Raw genomic sequence first — 16627 nt, 5'->3', positions numbered from 1 at the left:
AAGTGGCCAGAAAGAAATAATTAAAATACTGAGGAGTCACAATCAGGATCAGAACAGGACTTGGCAGCTTCTACATTAAAAGATCAGAAGTCATGGTATTCTGGAGGGCAAAGGATCTAGAACTACAACCAAAAATCACTTACCCAGCAATCAATGAGAGAGTGATTCCCAGTTTCTTCATGTTTCATCCCTGATAGGGTCAGAATGAATGTAAATAGCAATTGTTTCTATTTTAGCCAAAAACCCCAAAGGTCTTCCCCTCCCAGATCTTTCTTCCTTTCTTTCTTCCTTTCTTCCTTTCTTCCTTCTTTCCTTTCTTTCTTCCTTCCTTCCTTTCTTTCTTTCTTTCTTTCTTTCTTTCTTTCTTTCTTTCTTTCTTTCTTTCTTTCTTTCTTTCTTTCCTTCTTCCCTCCTTCCTTCCTTTCTTTCCTTTTCTTTCTTTCAGAGGTCATTCTTTCCCTCCTTTCTTATTAAGCCTTAATCAATGAGTAGGCATTGCCTCAGTCAAACAAAGACCTATTAAAGACCTTAGCTTGAAAAGGCCAAGGTTCCCTACTGCATTATGGGCCATCCCCAGTTGTCCTGATATATATCCAGCCACTGGACCTAGATGGCTCCAGAGGTGAAAGTGAGGTTAGTGACTTTGCACACCTCATCTAAATCCAATTCACTTGTATATCAAGGCATCACCTCCCTGATGTCATGGTCCTCTATGAGAATAAAGGATAACCAGTTACTTGCACAGCAAAATTAAGCTTAATTCATCAGGGGAAAAATGGTCATTCAATGAAATAGAAGGATTTCAAGTTCATAAGAAGACCAGAATTTAATAAAAAATTTAACCTTCAATATCAAGACCCAAGAGAAGTATAAATAGGTAAAAAGGAGAAAGAAAACGTAAACGATTGAATAGAGTTAAACTGTTGACATCCCTACACAGGAAGATGATACTTGTAACTTTTAAAAAGTTGTATCACCAACAGTACAGATAGAAGAAATATACATAAATAGAGAGAATGGGTATAAGAGGAATTTGAGGGAATGACATTAAAAAAAATTAAGGGATGAGAAAGAGGAGTACAATGGGTATGGAAAGAAGGGAGAAGTAGAATAGGGTAAATTATCTTAAATGAAGAGGCAAGGCAGTCTTATTAGAGGGGAGAGGAACATGGGAGGGTGCTGATGGGCATTGCTTGAACCTTACTCTCATCAGTATTGGCTTAGAGAGAGAACAACATACACAATAAGCTGAATATAGAAATCTATTTTACCCAATAGGGAAGTGGGAGGGGAGGAAATAAAATAAAGGGCAGGGGGAACTGACAGAAAAGAGGGCAGATGGGGGAGATGGTAGACAGAAGCAAAACACAAGTGGGGAGGGAAAGGATGAAAGGAGAGGTAAGACAAACAGGAGGAAAAATAGGATGGATGGAAATACACAGTTGGTAATCATAACTGTGAATGTGAATGGGAAGAATTCTCCCACAAAAACAAAGACAGATGGCAGAGTGGATCAAAAACCAGAATCCTACAATATGTTGCTTATACGAAACACACTTGAAACAGGGAGACACTCACAGACTAAAGGTAAGGGGCTGGAGCAGAATCTATTATGCTTCACCTGAAGAAGAAAAAAAAAACAGGGGTAGCAATCCTAATCTTAGGCAAAGTAAAAGCAAAAATAGACCTAATTAAAAGATATAAGGAAGGAATCTCCATATCAATAAAAGGTACCATAGACAATGAAGCAATCAAATTAGAAGAGCAAGAAATAGTCTACCTGTCAGATCAATGGAGAGTGGAAGAATTCATGACTAAACAAGACACACATATATATATATATATATATATATATATATATATATATATATAGATATAGAGAGAGAGAGAGAGAGAGAGAGAGAGAGAGAGAGAGAGAGAAAACTGAGTCAAATTTATACAAGCCATTCTCCAATTGATAAATGGTCAAAGGATATGAAGAGGCAGTTTTCAGATGAAAAAATCAAAGCTATCTATAGGCATAGAAGAAGTACTCTAAATCACTTTTGATTAGAGAAATGTAAATTAAAACAACTCTGAAAAACCACCTTACACCAATCAGATTGTTATATCGCCAATGTGGTACCCACAGCAGCTGCTATGAATATGACAATGTATTTCCAGGTTTGAATCACAAAATACAACACACTCTCTTGCTCAAAGATGAAACCAAGATATTAATTCATATACCAGAAAGCCAGATCCACCATAGTGACAAAGAAGTCATTACCAATGACACATTACCAATGCAGGGAGCATGGCCATCCCCAAGCCTTCCCTCCCTTAGGACCTCCCCACAAACAAACTCCCTTAAGCAAAATTCCCCCCTCTCTCACACTAGCTGCTCTGCCTCTGCCTGTCTGCTCTCCAATTCTGTGTCACTCCCGCTTCCTGCTCCACCCCTTCCTGCTCCACCCATTTGGCAAACTCCTTCCACCACAGACTCCATGTGACTCAGGCTTCCATGTAACTCATTGACTAATATGACAAAAAAAGACAATGATCAGTATTAGAGAAGATGTGGGAAAATTGGGACACTAATGCACTGTTCATGGAATTGTGAACTGATCCAAACATTTTGGAGAGCAATTTAGAAATACGGCCAAAGAGCAACCAAACTGTGCATACCCTTTGATCCAGCAATACCACTACAAGGTCTATATTCCAAAGAGATGATAAAAAATCAAAAAGGACATACATGTGCAAAAAATTTTATAGCAGCCGTTTTTATGGTAGCAAAATATTGGGAATTGAGGGTATGCCTGTCAATTGGGGAATGGTTGAACAAGTTATGGTATATGAATGTAATGGAACACTATTGTGTAATAAGAAATGATGAGCAGGCAGACTTCAGAAACTTAGAGAGATTTGTACAAACTGATGCAAAGTGAAATGAGCAGAACCAAGAAAATATTGTACACAGCATCAGCAATATTGTATCATGCTCCACTATAAATGACTCCCCTCTTGCAAGGGAAAGCGAAGTGAGACTTTTTGTTGTCTTTTGTTTTGGAGTGCTTCTCAGCACTAAGGCAATCAAGTGCCTTTGACTGAGTCTTGCCTTTGTTTGTAGGAAGGCCTACACCCTTTTGCTAATTAGGTCAAGAGAGGTGTGAAACCCTCCAGGGATGTGAAACACTCCAGAGGTATGAAGCATTCTGACACTGAAGAAGTGTATATATACTCTGAGGTTAGCATTTTGTTTGGGGGCTCCCTCATTGGAAGAGTGTTGGTGTGGAGACTCTGGGTAGCCACCAAGCAGTCCCCCCCACCCCAACCCTCCTTGCAAAACCCAGATGTTGGTGCTTCTCTCTCTGGTATGTGTCTTGTTACGATCAGACAGTTAGAATCTGCTGATTTGTGTTTATTTGCTCTGTTTATATAATTTCTGCTTGTAATTTCTGTTTGTGTTTTCTCTGAAGTTCAGGATGCTGGCTTTTCCCCCTGAACTAAGTGAATGATATATGTATGTTTAATCAAAGTGAGATCATAAACCTCTTAAAGTTGCTTTCCTTAGAAAAGCAGACCAAAGAACCTATGCTAGTAGCCCGCCTATGTGCTGGTGTTATTAGCCTTACACAGCCACAGTAGCAGCAAGTAGCATTGCTGTTACACTTCTTCTCAGCAACACAATGATCCAAGACAAGCACAAAGGACTCACAAAGGAACTTGCTATCCATATTCAGGTAAAGAATTGGTGGACTCTGAATGCAAATTGAAACACACATATTTTTACTTATTTTATTCTTTCTTGTGTTCTTTTTTTCCTTTTGATCTGTTTCTTCTTCCACAACTGTAATGAATAAGGAAGGAAATATGTTTTACATGATAGTACATGAATAAACTATATCAAACTGCCTGCTATTTTCAGAAAATGGGAGAGGAGGAAGGGAGGGAGAAAAAACTTGGAACTCTAAATCTTCTAAAAATGAATGATAAAATTTTCTTGATATGTGATTGGTGAAAAAAAAATACTATTTAAAAAAGAATACTAGACAGACCTTTCGTGCATTTTCCTCCTTGTATTAGGTGTACTGAGCATTCATATGAGTTGGGAGAAACTTCAGAAGCCATCCAATTCCACTTGCGTGTGAACATGGATCCTTTTTTTTAAATTTAACTTATTTAATATATTTAGTTTTCAGCATTGATTTTCACAAGAGTTTGAATTATGAATTTTCTCCAAATTTCTACCCTCCCCCACACTCCAAGATGGTGTATATTCTGGTGGCCCCATTCCCCAGTCAGCCCTCCCATCTGTCACCCCACTCCCCTCCCATCCCCCTTTCCCTTCTTCTCTTGTAGGGCAAGATAAATTTGTATGCCCCACTGCCTGTGTATCTTATTTCCTAGTTGCATGCAAAAATATTTTTTTTTTGTTTTTGAACATCTGTTTTTAAAAATTTGAGTTCCAAATTCTCTCCCCTCTTCCCTTCCCACCCACCCTTCCTAAGAAGTCAAGCAATTCAACATAGGCCACATGTGTATCATTATGCATAACCCTTCCACAATACTCATGTTGTGAAAGACTAACTATATTTTGCTCCTTCCTAACCTATCTCCCTTTATTGAATTTTCTCCCTTGACCCTGTCCCTCCTCCCCATCTGCCCTCCCTTCTATCATCCCCCCTTTTTTATCTTCTTCCTCCTTCTTTCCTGTGGGGTAAGATATCCAATTGAGTGTGTACGGTATTCCCTCCTGTTTCAACAATCCAGCTAGCAGCTTCTGTGGAGATGTAAGATCCACCCACAGCCAGCACCCAGAAAGCTGCCAACAGCACAGGTTCTTTTGATCTGCTTAACTAAGGAAAGCAAGGTGAAGGGGTTGACAAGCTTACTTTAATTCAGCATACAAATATCATTCACTGAGTTCAGGGAAGAGACCAGCATACTGAACTTCAGAGCAAATTACAAACAAATTACAAACATCAACAGACAGACCAAATACAGATTCATAGTTACCAACATCTAGGTTCAGCCCCGGGGGCTCAGAACAAAGGCTGGCCCAGAGTCACTCGCGCCACCATGGCTGTGGGTAAGAGCTCCAAAGAAGAGACAGCCAACACCTGGTTTTGTATCTTTTCCAGGGTCAGGGGTGAGTCACACATACGACTCACCCAGGTGACCTAGAATCATCACAAAGAGGCCACTTAAACCCATGTGGTCTAAAAGCCTCTGCTGTCCCAGACATGTAAACTAGGCCCTCCCTGGAATTAACCCCACCTTGGGCCCCACCTTAGTTGCTAATCCATACCCACATAGGTTTTACACCTAATAGGGGTTTGGGCCTGGGGCTTAGCACTTAGTAAGACTCAATGAAGTACACTAAATTACTCAAAGCAAACAAAAGCCAAACTCTTCAAGGGCACCTCTTGAACTAAGTGTTGAGGAGCCCATTTTGCTTACCAACACACCTCCTCAGGTCAAATCCCATGAGAGCAAGATTTACTCATTCCTGCTCACCTGCCCCCTCTTCCCTTCCAACACAATCACTTTTTCTTGCCACTTTCATGAGAGATAATTTACCCCATTCTATCTCTCCCTTTCTTCTTCTCTCAATATATTCCTCTCTTATCCCTTAATTTGATTTTATTTTTTTAGATATCATCCCTTCATATTCAACTCACCCTGTGCCCTCTGTCCATATATATATATGTGTGTGTATATATATATATGTATATATACATATATATATACACATACATAGACACACATATGTATATATATACATACACATATATATATGCATATTCCTTTCAGCTACTATGATACTGAGGTCTCATGAATCATACACATCATCTTTCCATGTAGGAATGTAAACAAAACAGTTCAACTTTAGTAAGTACCTTATGATTTCTCTTTCTTGTTTACCTTTTCAAGCTTCTCTTGATTCTTGTGTTTGAAAGTCAAATTTTCTATTCAGCTCTGGTCTTTTCACTGAGAAAGCTTGAAAGTCCTCTATTTTATTAAAAATCCATATTTTGCCTTGGAGCATGATACTCAGTTTTGCTGGGTAGGTGATTCTGGGTTTTAATCCTAGCTCCATTGACCTCAAGAATATCGTATTCCAAGCCCTTCAGTCCCTTAATGTGGAAGCTGCTAGATCTTGTATTATCCTGATTGTTTTTCCACAGTACTCAAATTGTTTCTTTCTGGCTGCTTGCAGTATTTTCTCTTTGACCTGAAAACTCTGGAATTTGGCAACAATATTCCTAGTAGTTTTCTTTTTGGGATCTTTTTGAGGAGGCTATTGATGGATTCTTTCAATTTCTATTTTACCTTCTGACTCTAGAATATCAGGGCAGTTCTCCTAGATAATTTCTTGAAAGATGATATCTAGGCTCTTTTTTTTGATCATGGCTTTCAGGCAGTCCAATAATTTTTAAATTATCTCTCCTGGATCTATTTTCCAGGTCAGTGGTTTTTCCAATGAGATATTTGACATTGTCTTCCACTTTTTCATTCCTTTGGTTCTGTTTTATAATATCTTGATTTCTCATAAAGTCACTAGCTTCCACTTGCTCCAACCTAATTTGTAAAGTAGTATTTTCTTCAGTGGTCTTTTGGACCTCCTTTTTCATTTGGCTAATTCTGCCTTTCAAGGCATTCTTCTCCACATTGGCTTTTTGGAGCTCTTTTGCCATTTGAGTTAGTCTATTTTTTAAGGTGTTGTTTTCTTCAGTATTTTTTTCAGTATTTTTTTGGGTCTCCTTTAGCAAGTCATTGACTTGCTTTTCATGGTTTTCTCGCATCCTTCTCATTTCTCTTCCCAATTTTCCTCTACTTCTCTAACTTGCTTTTCCATATTCTTTTTGAGCTCTTCCATAGCCTGAGACCAGTCCATGTTTTTCTTGGAGGCTTTTGATGTAGGCTCTTTGACTTTGTTCACTTCTTCAAGCCGTATGTTTTGGTCTTCTTTGTCACCAAAGAAAGATTCCAAAGTCTGAGACTGAATCTGAGTCTGTTTTCGCTGCCTGGCCATGTTCCCAGTCAACTTACTTGACCCTTGAGTTTTTCAGCGGGGTATGACTGCTTGTAGAGCAAAGAGTACTTTGTTCCAAGTTTGAGGGGATATGCCATTGATTTCAGAGCTATTTTCTATACAGCCATCTCTGCCACACCAGCACTCCTCCTTCCCCAAGAACCACCAACCCGGACCTGACGCAAATCTTCAGCAGGCTCTGCACTCTTGCTGTGATCTGCCATTTAATTCCTCCCACCAGGTGGGCCTGGGGCCGGAAGTAACTGCAGCTATAGTTCTGTAACTGCACCACCACCTCTGCCCCTAGGGCGGTGGCCGAACTGCGAACTCTTTTCTTTCTGTCCCCCACAGCTTTTCCCACTAACCTTCTCTCTTGTCTTTGGTGTTTGTGGGTTAATAAGTCTGGTAACTGCCACAGCTCCCTGATTCAGGGTGCTAGGGCCTCTTCCACCCGGCTCCTGGTCTGGTTGATCCTGCTGCCGCCCATGCTGAGCTCTGCTCCCCTGGGCTGTGTGCGTGATAGACCTCATCCAGTGACCATCCAGGCCTTCCTGGGCTGGATCCCTGCTTCCCTCTGCTATTTTGTGGGTTCCGCAGTTCTAGAATTTGTTCAGAGCCATTTGTATAGGTTTTTGTAGGGACCTGGAGGGGAGCTCATGAAAGTCCCTGCTTTCCAGCCACCATCTTGGCTCCACCCCCAGATTCCAATCTCTCTTAATTCTCAACATGGATCCTTTTCACATTACCTTGAAGACCTCCATTAAGAAGACACTCAATATTTCCTCAGTCCATCCACTTCACTTGCCTATGGCTTTAATGCTTAGGATTTTCCTTCTCATGATGGAACCCAGATGTGTCTCTCTGCAATTTTTCCACATTGTTCTCAATTTTTCTCTTAGGAGCCATCTTCCATGTGATAGCCCCTTGAAGAGTTGAAGGCAGTTATCATGCCTCTTGTGTCCTGATTTTTCTCTTCTTCAAGATAAGCATCCTCAGTCTCTCAAACAGATTCTTGAAGATTCCTAATCACTGTCTTCTGGACATGCTCGTATGAACACAATGTCTTTGCTAAAATATGATACCTAAAATCTAATCCAGTACTCCAGCTGTGGTCTATTTAGGTCACAATACATTAGAATATGAGTCATTCCTCAGTTGATAAGTGATTAAGGGATACGAACAGGTAGTTTTTCAGTTAAGAAATCAAAGCAATTTATAGTAATATAAAAATGCTCTAAATCATTACTGATTAGAGAAATGCAAATGAAAACAACCTTGAGATATCATTTTATACCCATGAGATTGACTAAAATGATTGAATGGGAAAGTGACAAATGTTGGAGGGTATATGGAAAAATTTAGACATTGATACATTGTTGGTGGAATTGTGAACAGATCCAACCATTTTGGAGAGCAGTCTGGAATTATGTTCAAAGAGTTATTAAACTACTTATACCCTTTGACCCAGGTCTGTTTCCCAAGGTGACTGGGGAAAAAGGAAAAGAACCTATATATTCTTAAATATTTATAGCAATTCTCTTTGTGGTGGCAAAGAACTGGAAATTACAGGGATGCTTATCAATTGGGGAATGGCTGAACAAGTTATGGTATATTATTGTGATGGAATACTGCTGTGCTACAAGAAATGGTGAGCTTGATGATCTCAGAAAAAAATGAATGGATTTGCATAAAGTAAAGAAAAAGGAAATGAGCAGAACATTGTATACAGTAAGAACAATATTGTCTTAACAACAACTTTGAATGACTAAGTCATTTTGACTATTATAAATACCCAAATTAACTACAAAGGAACGATGAAGGAAGATACTATCTACACCCAGGAAAAAGAATTGATAAATAGAAGTATATATAGAATGATTTCATATATATGTGTGTGTGTGTGTGTGTGTGTGTGTGTGTGTATACATACATATATATAGACACACACACGTGCACAGACATATATGTACATATACATATACATATATATGTGTATGTATGTATGTATGTATACACACATTTTTGTGTCTAATGGTTGCCATCTCCAGGGCAAGGGAGGAATAAAAAAAAGGAAATGTACATGATAACTTTATTATATATTTAAAAGGAATAGCAAGTCATACATAATAGATTTGCAGTTTCATGCACAATCTTTTTTTATTATGCTATGCTATGCTATGTAAATGCTTGTTCTCTTCCATAAATTAAAAATAAAATACATTTTAACAAAAACTTCATTCTGGGATTGCTAGTCTCTTCCCTTCCCACTACGTGTCTCTTAAAAATTACTTTGTATATATTTTACATTTATTTTTCTGTGTACATATTGTTTCCCCCTAATTGAATGTAAACTCCTTTAGGGAAAATATTGCTTTATTTTTATCCTTATACACTTTAGGACTTAGAACACTGCCTGTCATATGCAGTATTTGATATTTAAATGCTTATTGAATACATGCATTGAAACCCTGCCTCTGTCTGCTTTTTCCTAGGTTTCCATCTCTATCACAAACTTCCAGGTCTTATGCCAGAGAGCTGCCTCCTGATCATGGTTGGTGCTCTTGTGGGGGGCATCATCTTTGGCACTGATCACAAATCTCCACCTGTAATGGATTCAAGTATCTACTTCCTGTACCTCCTTCCACCCATCGTCCTTGAAGGGGGCTACTTCATGCCCACCCGGCCCTTTTTTGAGAACATTGGCTCCATCCTATGGTGGTCAGGAATGGGGGCCCTTTTGAATGCCTTTGGCATTGGTCTCTCCCTCTACCTGATATGCCAGGTCAAGGCTTTTGGCCTGAGTGATGTCAACTTGCTTCAGAACTTGCTCTTTGGGAGCATGATCTCTGCAGTGGACCCTGTGGCAGTGCTGGCAGTATTTGAGGAGGCTCATGTGAATGAGCAACTATACATGATGATTTTTGGAGAGGCCCTGCTCAATGATGGGATAAGTGTGGTAAGTTGCCCAGAATGGGAAAATCGAGTGAGAGGTTAGCAATAATTGGGTATCTGTATGGCTAGTTGTGATAGTATGCTCCTGATTGACCATTATGGGAAGCATGACAGATTTCAGATTCAATGGTGGGTATGATAGATTATGGTGATTTTAATTAGTATCTGCATTATTTACATAACAGCCTACTAATTCTACTTGCCACTTGGTAGACTAATCACTTCTTTAAAAAAAATAACACGGACATAACAAGTAGCTCTGTAGTTAAATTCAATTTTCCACTTAGCATGCAGAAATTGTTGCTAAGGGCTCTTCTGGGCTTTTACACTGTGGAAGAAGCAATAGTTAAAGGTTTTTTCCTCCTGTTTTATCTTTCTTGTTTCCAAAAGAATTGAGTTAAATGAATATTACTTTGATGGGAGAAGGCTAGGGAGCAGTTTTTTTTTTTTAAGTAATAGCTTTTAAATCACTCCCAGTTGGGTGATCAACATGGAATGGGTAAAAACATAGCTTTTTATAAGAGAAAAACTAATGGTGGGGAAAGAATATTGGATTAAGAGCAAAAGATCCTGGGTTAAAATTCCTATTCTGATGTATTTTACCAGTATGACCTTAAGCAAGTCACCTAACCTCTTGTGCCTCATTTTATTCCATCTGTAAGGTTAGACTAGATGACCTTTCAGGTACTTTTCTAGCTTTAAATCTTATAATTCTATATTAGCTACACTTAGGTAAAGAAGAAGGGGAAAATAACTCAAAGGCCAAGTCAATGCAATTAATTTATGGTTCAAATTCCACTTGGGAGCTTGGAGTCGTCTAGATAAGCCTACATTATCTAATCTGACTAGGGAATAAAACCCTTCAATAATTGTGTAGGAGTGGCTATAGACACTTTTCTTCTTATCTGAGAAAAATTTAGATAGAAATGCTACTGGCAAACATTTTGATGGCATCATTCGCTTTATTGTTTTCATTTTTGTAATCTTTGGTATTCTTTGGGCAAGAATTATACAGGATGAGATGGTATGAAGGCCTTGTGGTCTGCATTGGTGGTAGGAGCCACTGATGAACTCACAGACTCACCAAAATATCCATGGTATATTTATGTTCCTGTAGCATGTGCAATTTATAGTGTTCATACGCAACCACTTGAGCATGATCTTTTTTCCCACACATTTTGTTATTATTCATTTCATCTGTTCTTTCTTAGCGGGTGACCAAGGCTATTTGGGAACAACTTTACAAATACTTTTTTATTCTTAAATTCTTTCAGAAACTCTGTTTGCCCATTGCCTGATACATGTAGCTCTCTTGTGGTTGGTCTCAGTTATTTCACCAAAGATAGATTTACTCTTTATTAGCTTTGGCAGTACCTGGGAGATAGTTTGGTTCAGTGGAAAGAGATCAAGACTGGGAGTGATAAATCTTGGGGGCTTTTGCCACTAAGGTTCTGTGTGACCTTGGCCACATGATGAAAGTTCTGTAGACTTTGGTTCCCTTATCTGTAAAATGAGGTGGCCAGGGGGTGGTGGCAGATGTCTGTAATCCCTGCTACTGAGGAGGCTGGGGCTAGTGAACTGCTTGAGTTCAGGAGTCCTGAGCTGCAGTAAGGCTCAAGCTGATTGAATATCCAAACTGGCACCCATCTGACACCAATACTGTCAGTCCCTATTAGCAGAAGCCTACTAAAGGGTGGCAAATTAGCTCAAGTTGGAATGGAGGTCAAAACTGCTGTACTGATCGGCACTGGAATCAGGTGCTTGAGTGACCATTGCACTTCTAGCTGGGTGAGATATAAGGACCCAGTCTGGAAAAAAAAAAAGGAAAGAAAGAAGGGAAGGAGGGAGGAAGGGAGAAATAAAGAGGAAAGGGAAGAAAAGAAAGGAAGGAAGGGAAGAAAGGAAGAAATGAGGAGAGAGTATGAGAAAGAAGGAAGAGAAAGGAAAGAAAGAGAAAAAGAAAACAAAGAAACGAAGGAAGAAAGTGAAAAAAGAAAACTATGTGTATGGATTAGACAACTTCTAAACCAGGACTTCTCTAATGTATTTCTAAAAATAAGTAAATATGTTGACACTTTCATAAAGCCATTTGAATAAAAAACTGGATTCAATGTCTTTAAGTATTGCCTAGATATCTTTTCTTTAAAAAAATTGACATCTTTTGTTTTTTCTATCACCTTAATTTCCAAAAATATCTCTTCCCCCTTTTCTACCCAGTAAGCCATCCTTTGTTACAAAGAATAAACAAGAAAAAAAAAAGCCTCCTGTCAGCTGAGCCTAATAGTAGGTGCGATGTTCCACACCCATAGTGCTCCACCTCTGCCCACCTGCTAGCCCATAGCAAGCACTTAATAAGTGCTTTATCTTTTGGAGAGTTGTATTTCAGTACTTCAAAGTTCTGCAGTTACTTCATCTAGGCCAATGCAGATAGAAACTTCTTAATGACTAAACTGGGCAAATTCAGATTTCTGTGGCTGAAAAATTCATCACCCTGAGCTCACCTTGATGGTTAGCCTCTCCAACATAAGCTTAGCTGGTCTCCGGAAAACAAATATGCAGTCCCTTACCAGGTGCAATTGCCAGCTAATATTTATATATAAAACACACACACACGTGTGTGTGTGTGTGTGTGTGTGTGTGTGTGTGTGTGTGTATATATGTATATATTCAGGAGAACCAGTTGTTATCGGGGGTGGGAACTGCGATAACCAAGTCAGTAGCAGCAGCATCTTCACTGGGTTCCATGGAGAACCGGTTATTAATTTATTTGAATCTCACTACTGATGTGTATGTATGTATGTATGTATATATATAAATAAAGTAATAACTATAAAGTTACAGTAATTCATAGAACTGATTTGTATCTATGGCATCCAACCATAGTTTCATGGTGCCTTTTGTGGAGTCACTGATACATTATCTTTCTGGTGAATTTACGGAAGAAAAACCATTAATTGTGTACTGGGCCACTCCTGTTACCCTGACTAAAGAAAACCAAACTTACTCCCAGAATCAAGCTTAGAATACAGCTTGTGGTCAGGGCTAAATCAAATCCTCTATTTGTGTTTTAAAAGTCAACATACCAAAGAGTCATATCTATTAAGGCAAAGGGCCTCTTTGAGTATCACAGGAACTGCTTTTGCTCTTTTGGCTGGAATAGAGAAAGCAAAAGCCATTGAAAAAGCAGTGCATTCTCACTTGGGGATGATAAATGGAGCAACTCTGTAGACAGGCTCAAAACCACTGAAGCAGAACAAAGGAAAACTTTTACCAAACTGGAAAGGGCATTTTATGGCTCTAGGCAAGGTCTAGAAATTCATAGGCTCAAGAAATGAAAAGGACTTTAGAGATATAACAGTGACCATCCTTGCCCTTACTCCTTGAAGGCAAAATATGTTATATTTCACCCTTCCCCCACAGTTCTCCAGTACCCTTAATGGGATCTGGGGTATTTAGTCTTTCTACCATTGATTCAAGACCCACCATTTTGTGTTCCTCCAATTTGAGGTGTCTTCAAGTTCTATTTAGTGACAACATTAAGATTAATTTTACAAAAGAATATTTACTTCAAGGAACAGCAAGAACAAACCTATATACATTCCTCTCATTCCCTAACATCTAGGGACATAATAAGCCTTTATACTACCTTAGTCTAAGAAGTGGAGGGCTGGAGCATTAGTTGGTGGCACTATATAGTTTGGTGCCACCAAGTTCCAAGCACAAAGCCTCACTTGGCTTGTATCCATATCCCAGCATTCTGGCTTCTCCTATCTTCTCTTCTGGGTTAGAAACAATATCTAGCCTAGAATACTGCTTCAAAATGACCATGACTGGAGCATTCAGATCCAGGGACTCCAACACCTGTGACTATAACTGAAAAGGCCAAATGAGATAGACTAAGCCTAATTCTCTCAGGTAGAGCGGGAAGATAGCCATCCCCCCCCCCCCCCATCCAGCTCAATACGTGGTATGTAGATTTCAGATGAACAAGACCTTCATCTTTTGGATGTTGCCAAAAAAAGAGAATGAGACTATCTGGGTCTGGTAGTTTTAAAAATGTAGCCTGTTCTGCTTCCATGTGGTAGGGAAAAATCGTAGGATGTCTTCTCCCAGAATCAAGTTCTTGCCATTTTCCTCATGGATGCCTTCATCTCAAAAGTTGCATTATAAATAAATCTAGACCCACCTCTTGTTCTAGGATTGAAGAGATCAAGGCCCACAAGGCTTCTTAGAATCACAGACAGAGCTGGAAGGAACCTCAGAAGTCTTCCAGTTCTCCCCTCCCCACTCCCTGGCCCCAAATCTGATGCCTAGAGAGTGACTTGGCAGTGTGTACCCAGCTAATAGGTGTCAGATCCGGGGTTTTCATCTGGATCTCTTCTCTCCAAATCCTGTGTTCTTTCTACTGTACATTTGAGGGAGTGAGCCTTTACCTGATGTGTAACACACGTTGCCTGATTTGGTCTGGATCTGTGATTTCATTTGACTATGTGATTTCATTTATCCCCAAATAAATACTATAATGTCATGTAGAACTGAATTCCTTGGCATTAAAATGTGTTGTTCAGTCATTTTTTAGTCACATCTGACTCTTCGTGACCCCATTTGGGGTTTTCTTGGCAAGATTCCGGAGTGGCTTGTCATGTCCTTTTCCAGCTCATTTGACAGATGAGGAACTGGGGCAAGCAGGGTTAAGTGACTTGCCGAGGGTCACACAGCTAGTTAGTGTCTGAGGCCAGATTTGAACTCTAGAAGATGAGTCTTCCTGACTTCAGATCCTGTGCTCTATCCACTGTGCCACTTGGCTACCCTACAGCACTAAAATTATGTGTATTTAGAAACAACGTATGTTAAAAAAAGTGACCCTTGTTGTGACTTATTTCTCCACTGCCACCCCCATCTCATTGTCTCCTTGCCCTGGGCTTACCTTTCCTACCTATGGTCTCAGCTCTGCCTTGATTTCCCTATGTGGTTTCTTCTCATTGTAGGGATACTCAGGATTCCGGTTTTTGATACAATATAAAAAAAGAGAAAAGCAAAGCCATCTTATCACATTGACATTGTGCAGACTCCTCATTCCTAGGTCTCTGACCTCTCCCCTTTCACCCTCCAGCAGTCTACGTCTCTATCATTACACAGCTTGTCAGTCCTTCCATCACAGGGAAGATATCAGAAGCGAAGGTTATATCACGGCAAATGTTTAGTAATTAATAGGTTTGTTTCAACCCTGGGTGTATATATGCTTGTCGGGGGAGGGGAAAGCAGAGATTTGAAACTAATGAATAAAATGGACTTTGTGGATTATCTGTAAATTTCAGATATCTCTGCTAAATTCTTCCCTACTCCTAACTGTAATTGAAAATTCATAGAGTCATACACTTAGAGCTATCAACCCACCCCCTCATTTTACAGATGAGGAAATTGAGACACAGTGGATAGCACACTGGGCCTGGAGTCAGGAAGACCTGAATTCAAATCCAGTGCTATGTGACCTTGAGCCAGTTAACTGCCTCAGTTTCCTCAATTATAGAATACGAACGATAATGGCACTTACCTCCCAGGAATGTTGTGAAGATCAAATAAGTAAACATTTGTAAAGCACTTGGCACAGTGCTTGGCACACAGTAGGTGCTTAATAAATGCTTGTTTTCCTCCTTCCTTCTGGGATCATATAGCTATTAATTGCCTTAAAGTATTAGGTGTATTAAGCAAAGTATTAAATATCCAAAATGGAATTGGAACCCAGACTTTCCTGATTCCGTATCCAACTCACTATTCATGATACTAGAGGTGTCAAACATGCACATGTGGCCCACGACATTCCCCAGTGCCACTGGAAGCAAATTAAAATGCAATTGGGAACCATTAAACAAAATTAATTTTAAAAAATGATAAAACATAAATGACACTAAAATTTAAAGCTAAATCAATAGAATTAGTTTGCTAATTAGTCTCTCTGCCATTGACTTAATAGCCTGCCAGTTTGTGTTCCTCCAACTGGGGTCCCCCCGTTCCATTTAGTGACAACAGTCAGATTCATTTTACAAAGAAATATTTACTTCAAGGTACAGCAAGAACAAACACAGACACATTATTCCCCAACACTTAGGGGCGTAATAACCCTTTATACCACTTCAGTGTCTGGGGCCAGGGGCGGGGGGGAAGGAAGGGATGGAGCATTAGTTGGTGGGACTATATAGCATGGTGCCACCAAGTTCCAAGTGCAAAGTCCCACCGGGCTTGTATCCATATCTCAGCATTCTGGTTTCTCCAATCTTCTCTTCTCGCTGGAAGCAACATCCACCCTGAAATCTTGACTCCAAGGTCATCATGGCTTAAGCATCCAGGTCCAGGGACTCTATCACCTGTGCCTATAACTGAAAAGGCCAAACGAGTTTGGTACCCTGGTTCTACACTACGTTGCTTCTTAAGTTTACTATGATGAATGATTCACTGTGGTACACGGCACTAGAGTTGCCTCAGATTTGCTGCCACTCAACAATGAAATACCTACTATATGCCAATTGCTGTGATGGGCACCAGAGATAAAAAGACAAACGCTATCTATTGTTCATGGAATGCTATAGATAGATTTGGAGATTATCCATCCCAGTCCTCATTTCAAAGATAAGGAAACTAGAGACCAGAGAAATG

At 39.6% G+C, this 16627-nt stretch overlaps 1 protein-coding gene across 1 annotated transcript in view; it reads left to right on the top strand.

Moving 5' to 3' along the window:
* The window catches only part of SLC9A4 (solute carrier family 9 member A4), a 96685-nt gene that overhangs the window by 17118 nt on the left and 62940 nt on the right, over positions 1-16627 (top strand). Inside the window, exon 2 of the mRNA XM_036756559.1 lies at positions 9514-9977. Coding sequence (XP_036612454.1) covers positions 9514-9977 — 464 coding nt within the window. The remainder of the gene's footprint in view (positions 1-9513; positions 9978-16627) is intronic.

Source organism: Trichosurus vulpecula, chromosome 4 (genome assembly GCF_011100635.1).
Source record: "Trichosurus vulpecula isolate mTriVul1 chromosome 4, mTriVul1.pri, whole genome shotgun sequence".
In the NCBI taxonomy this organism is placed as follows: domain Eukaryota; kingdom Metazoa; phylum Chordata; class Mammalia; order Diprotodontia; family Phalangeridae; genus Trichosurus; species Trichosurus vulpecula.
This window is presented reverse-complemented; position numbering and strand designations above follow the sequence as displayed.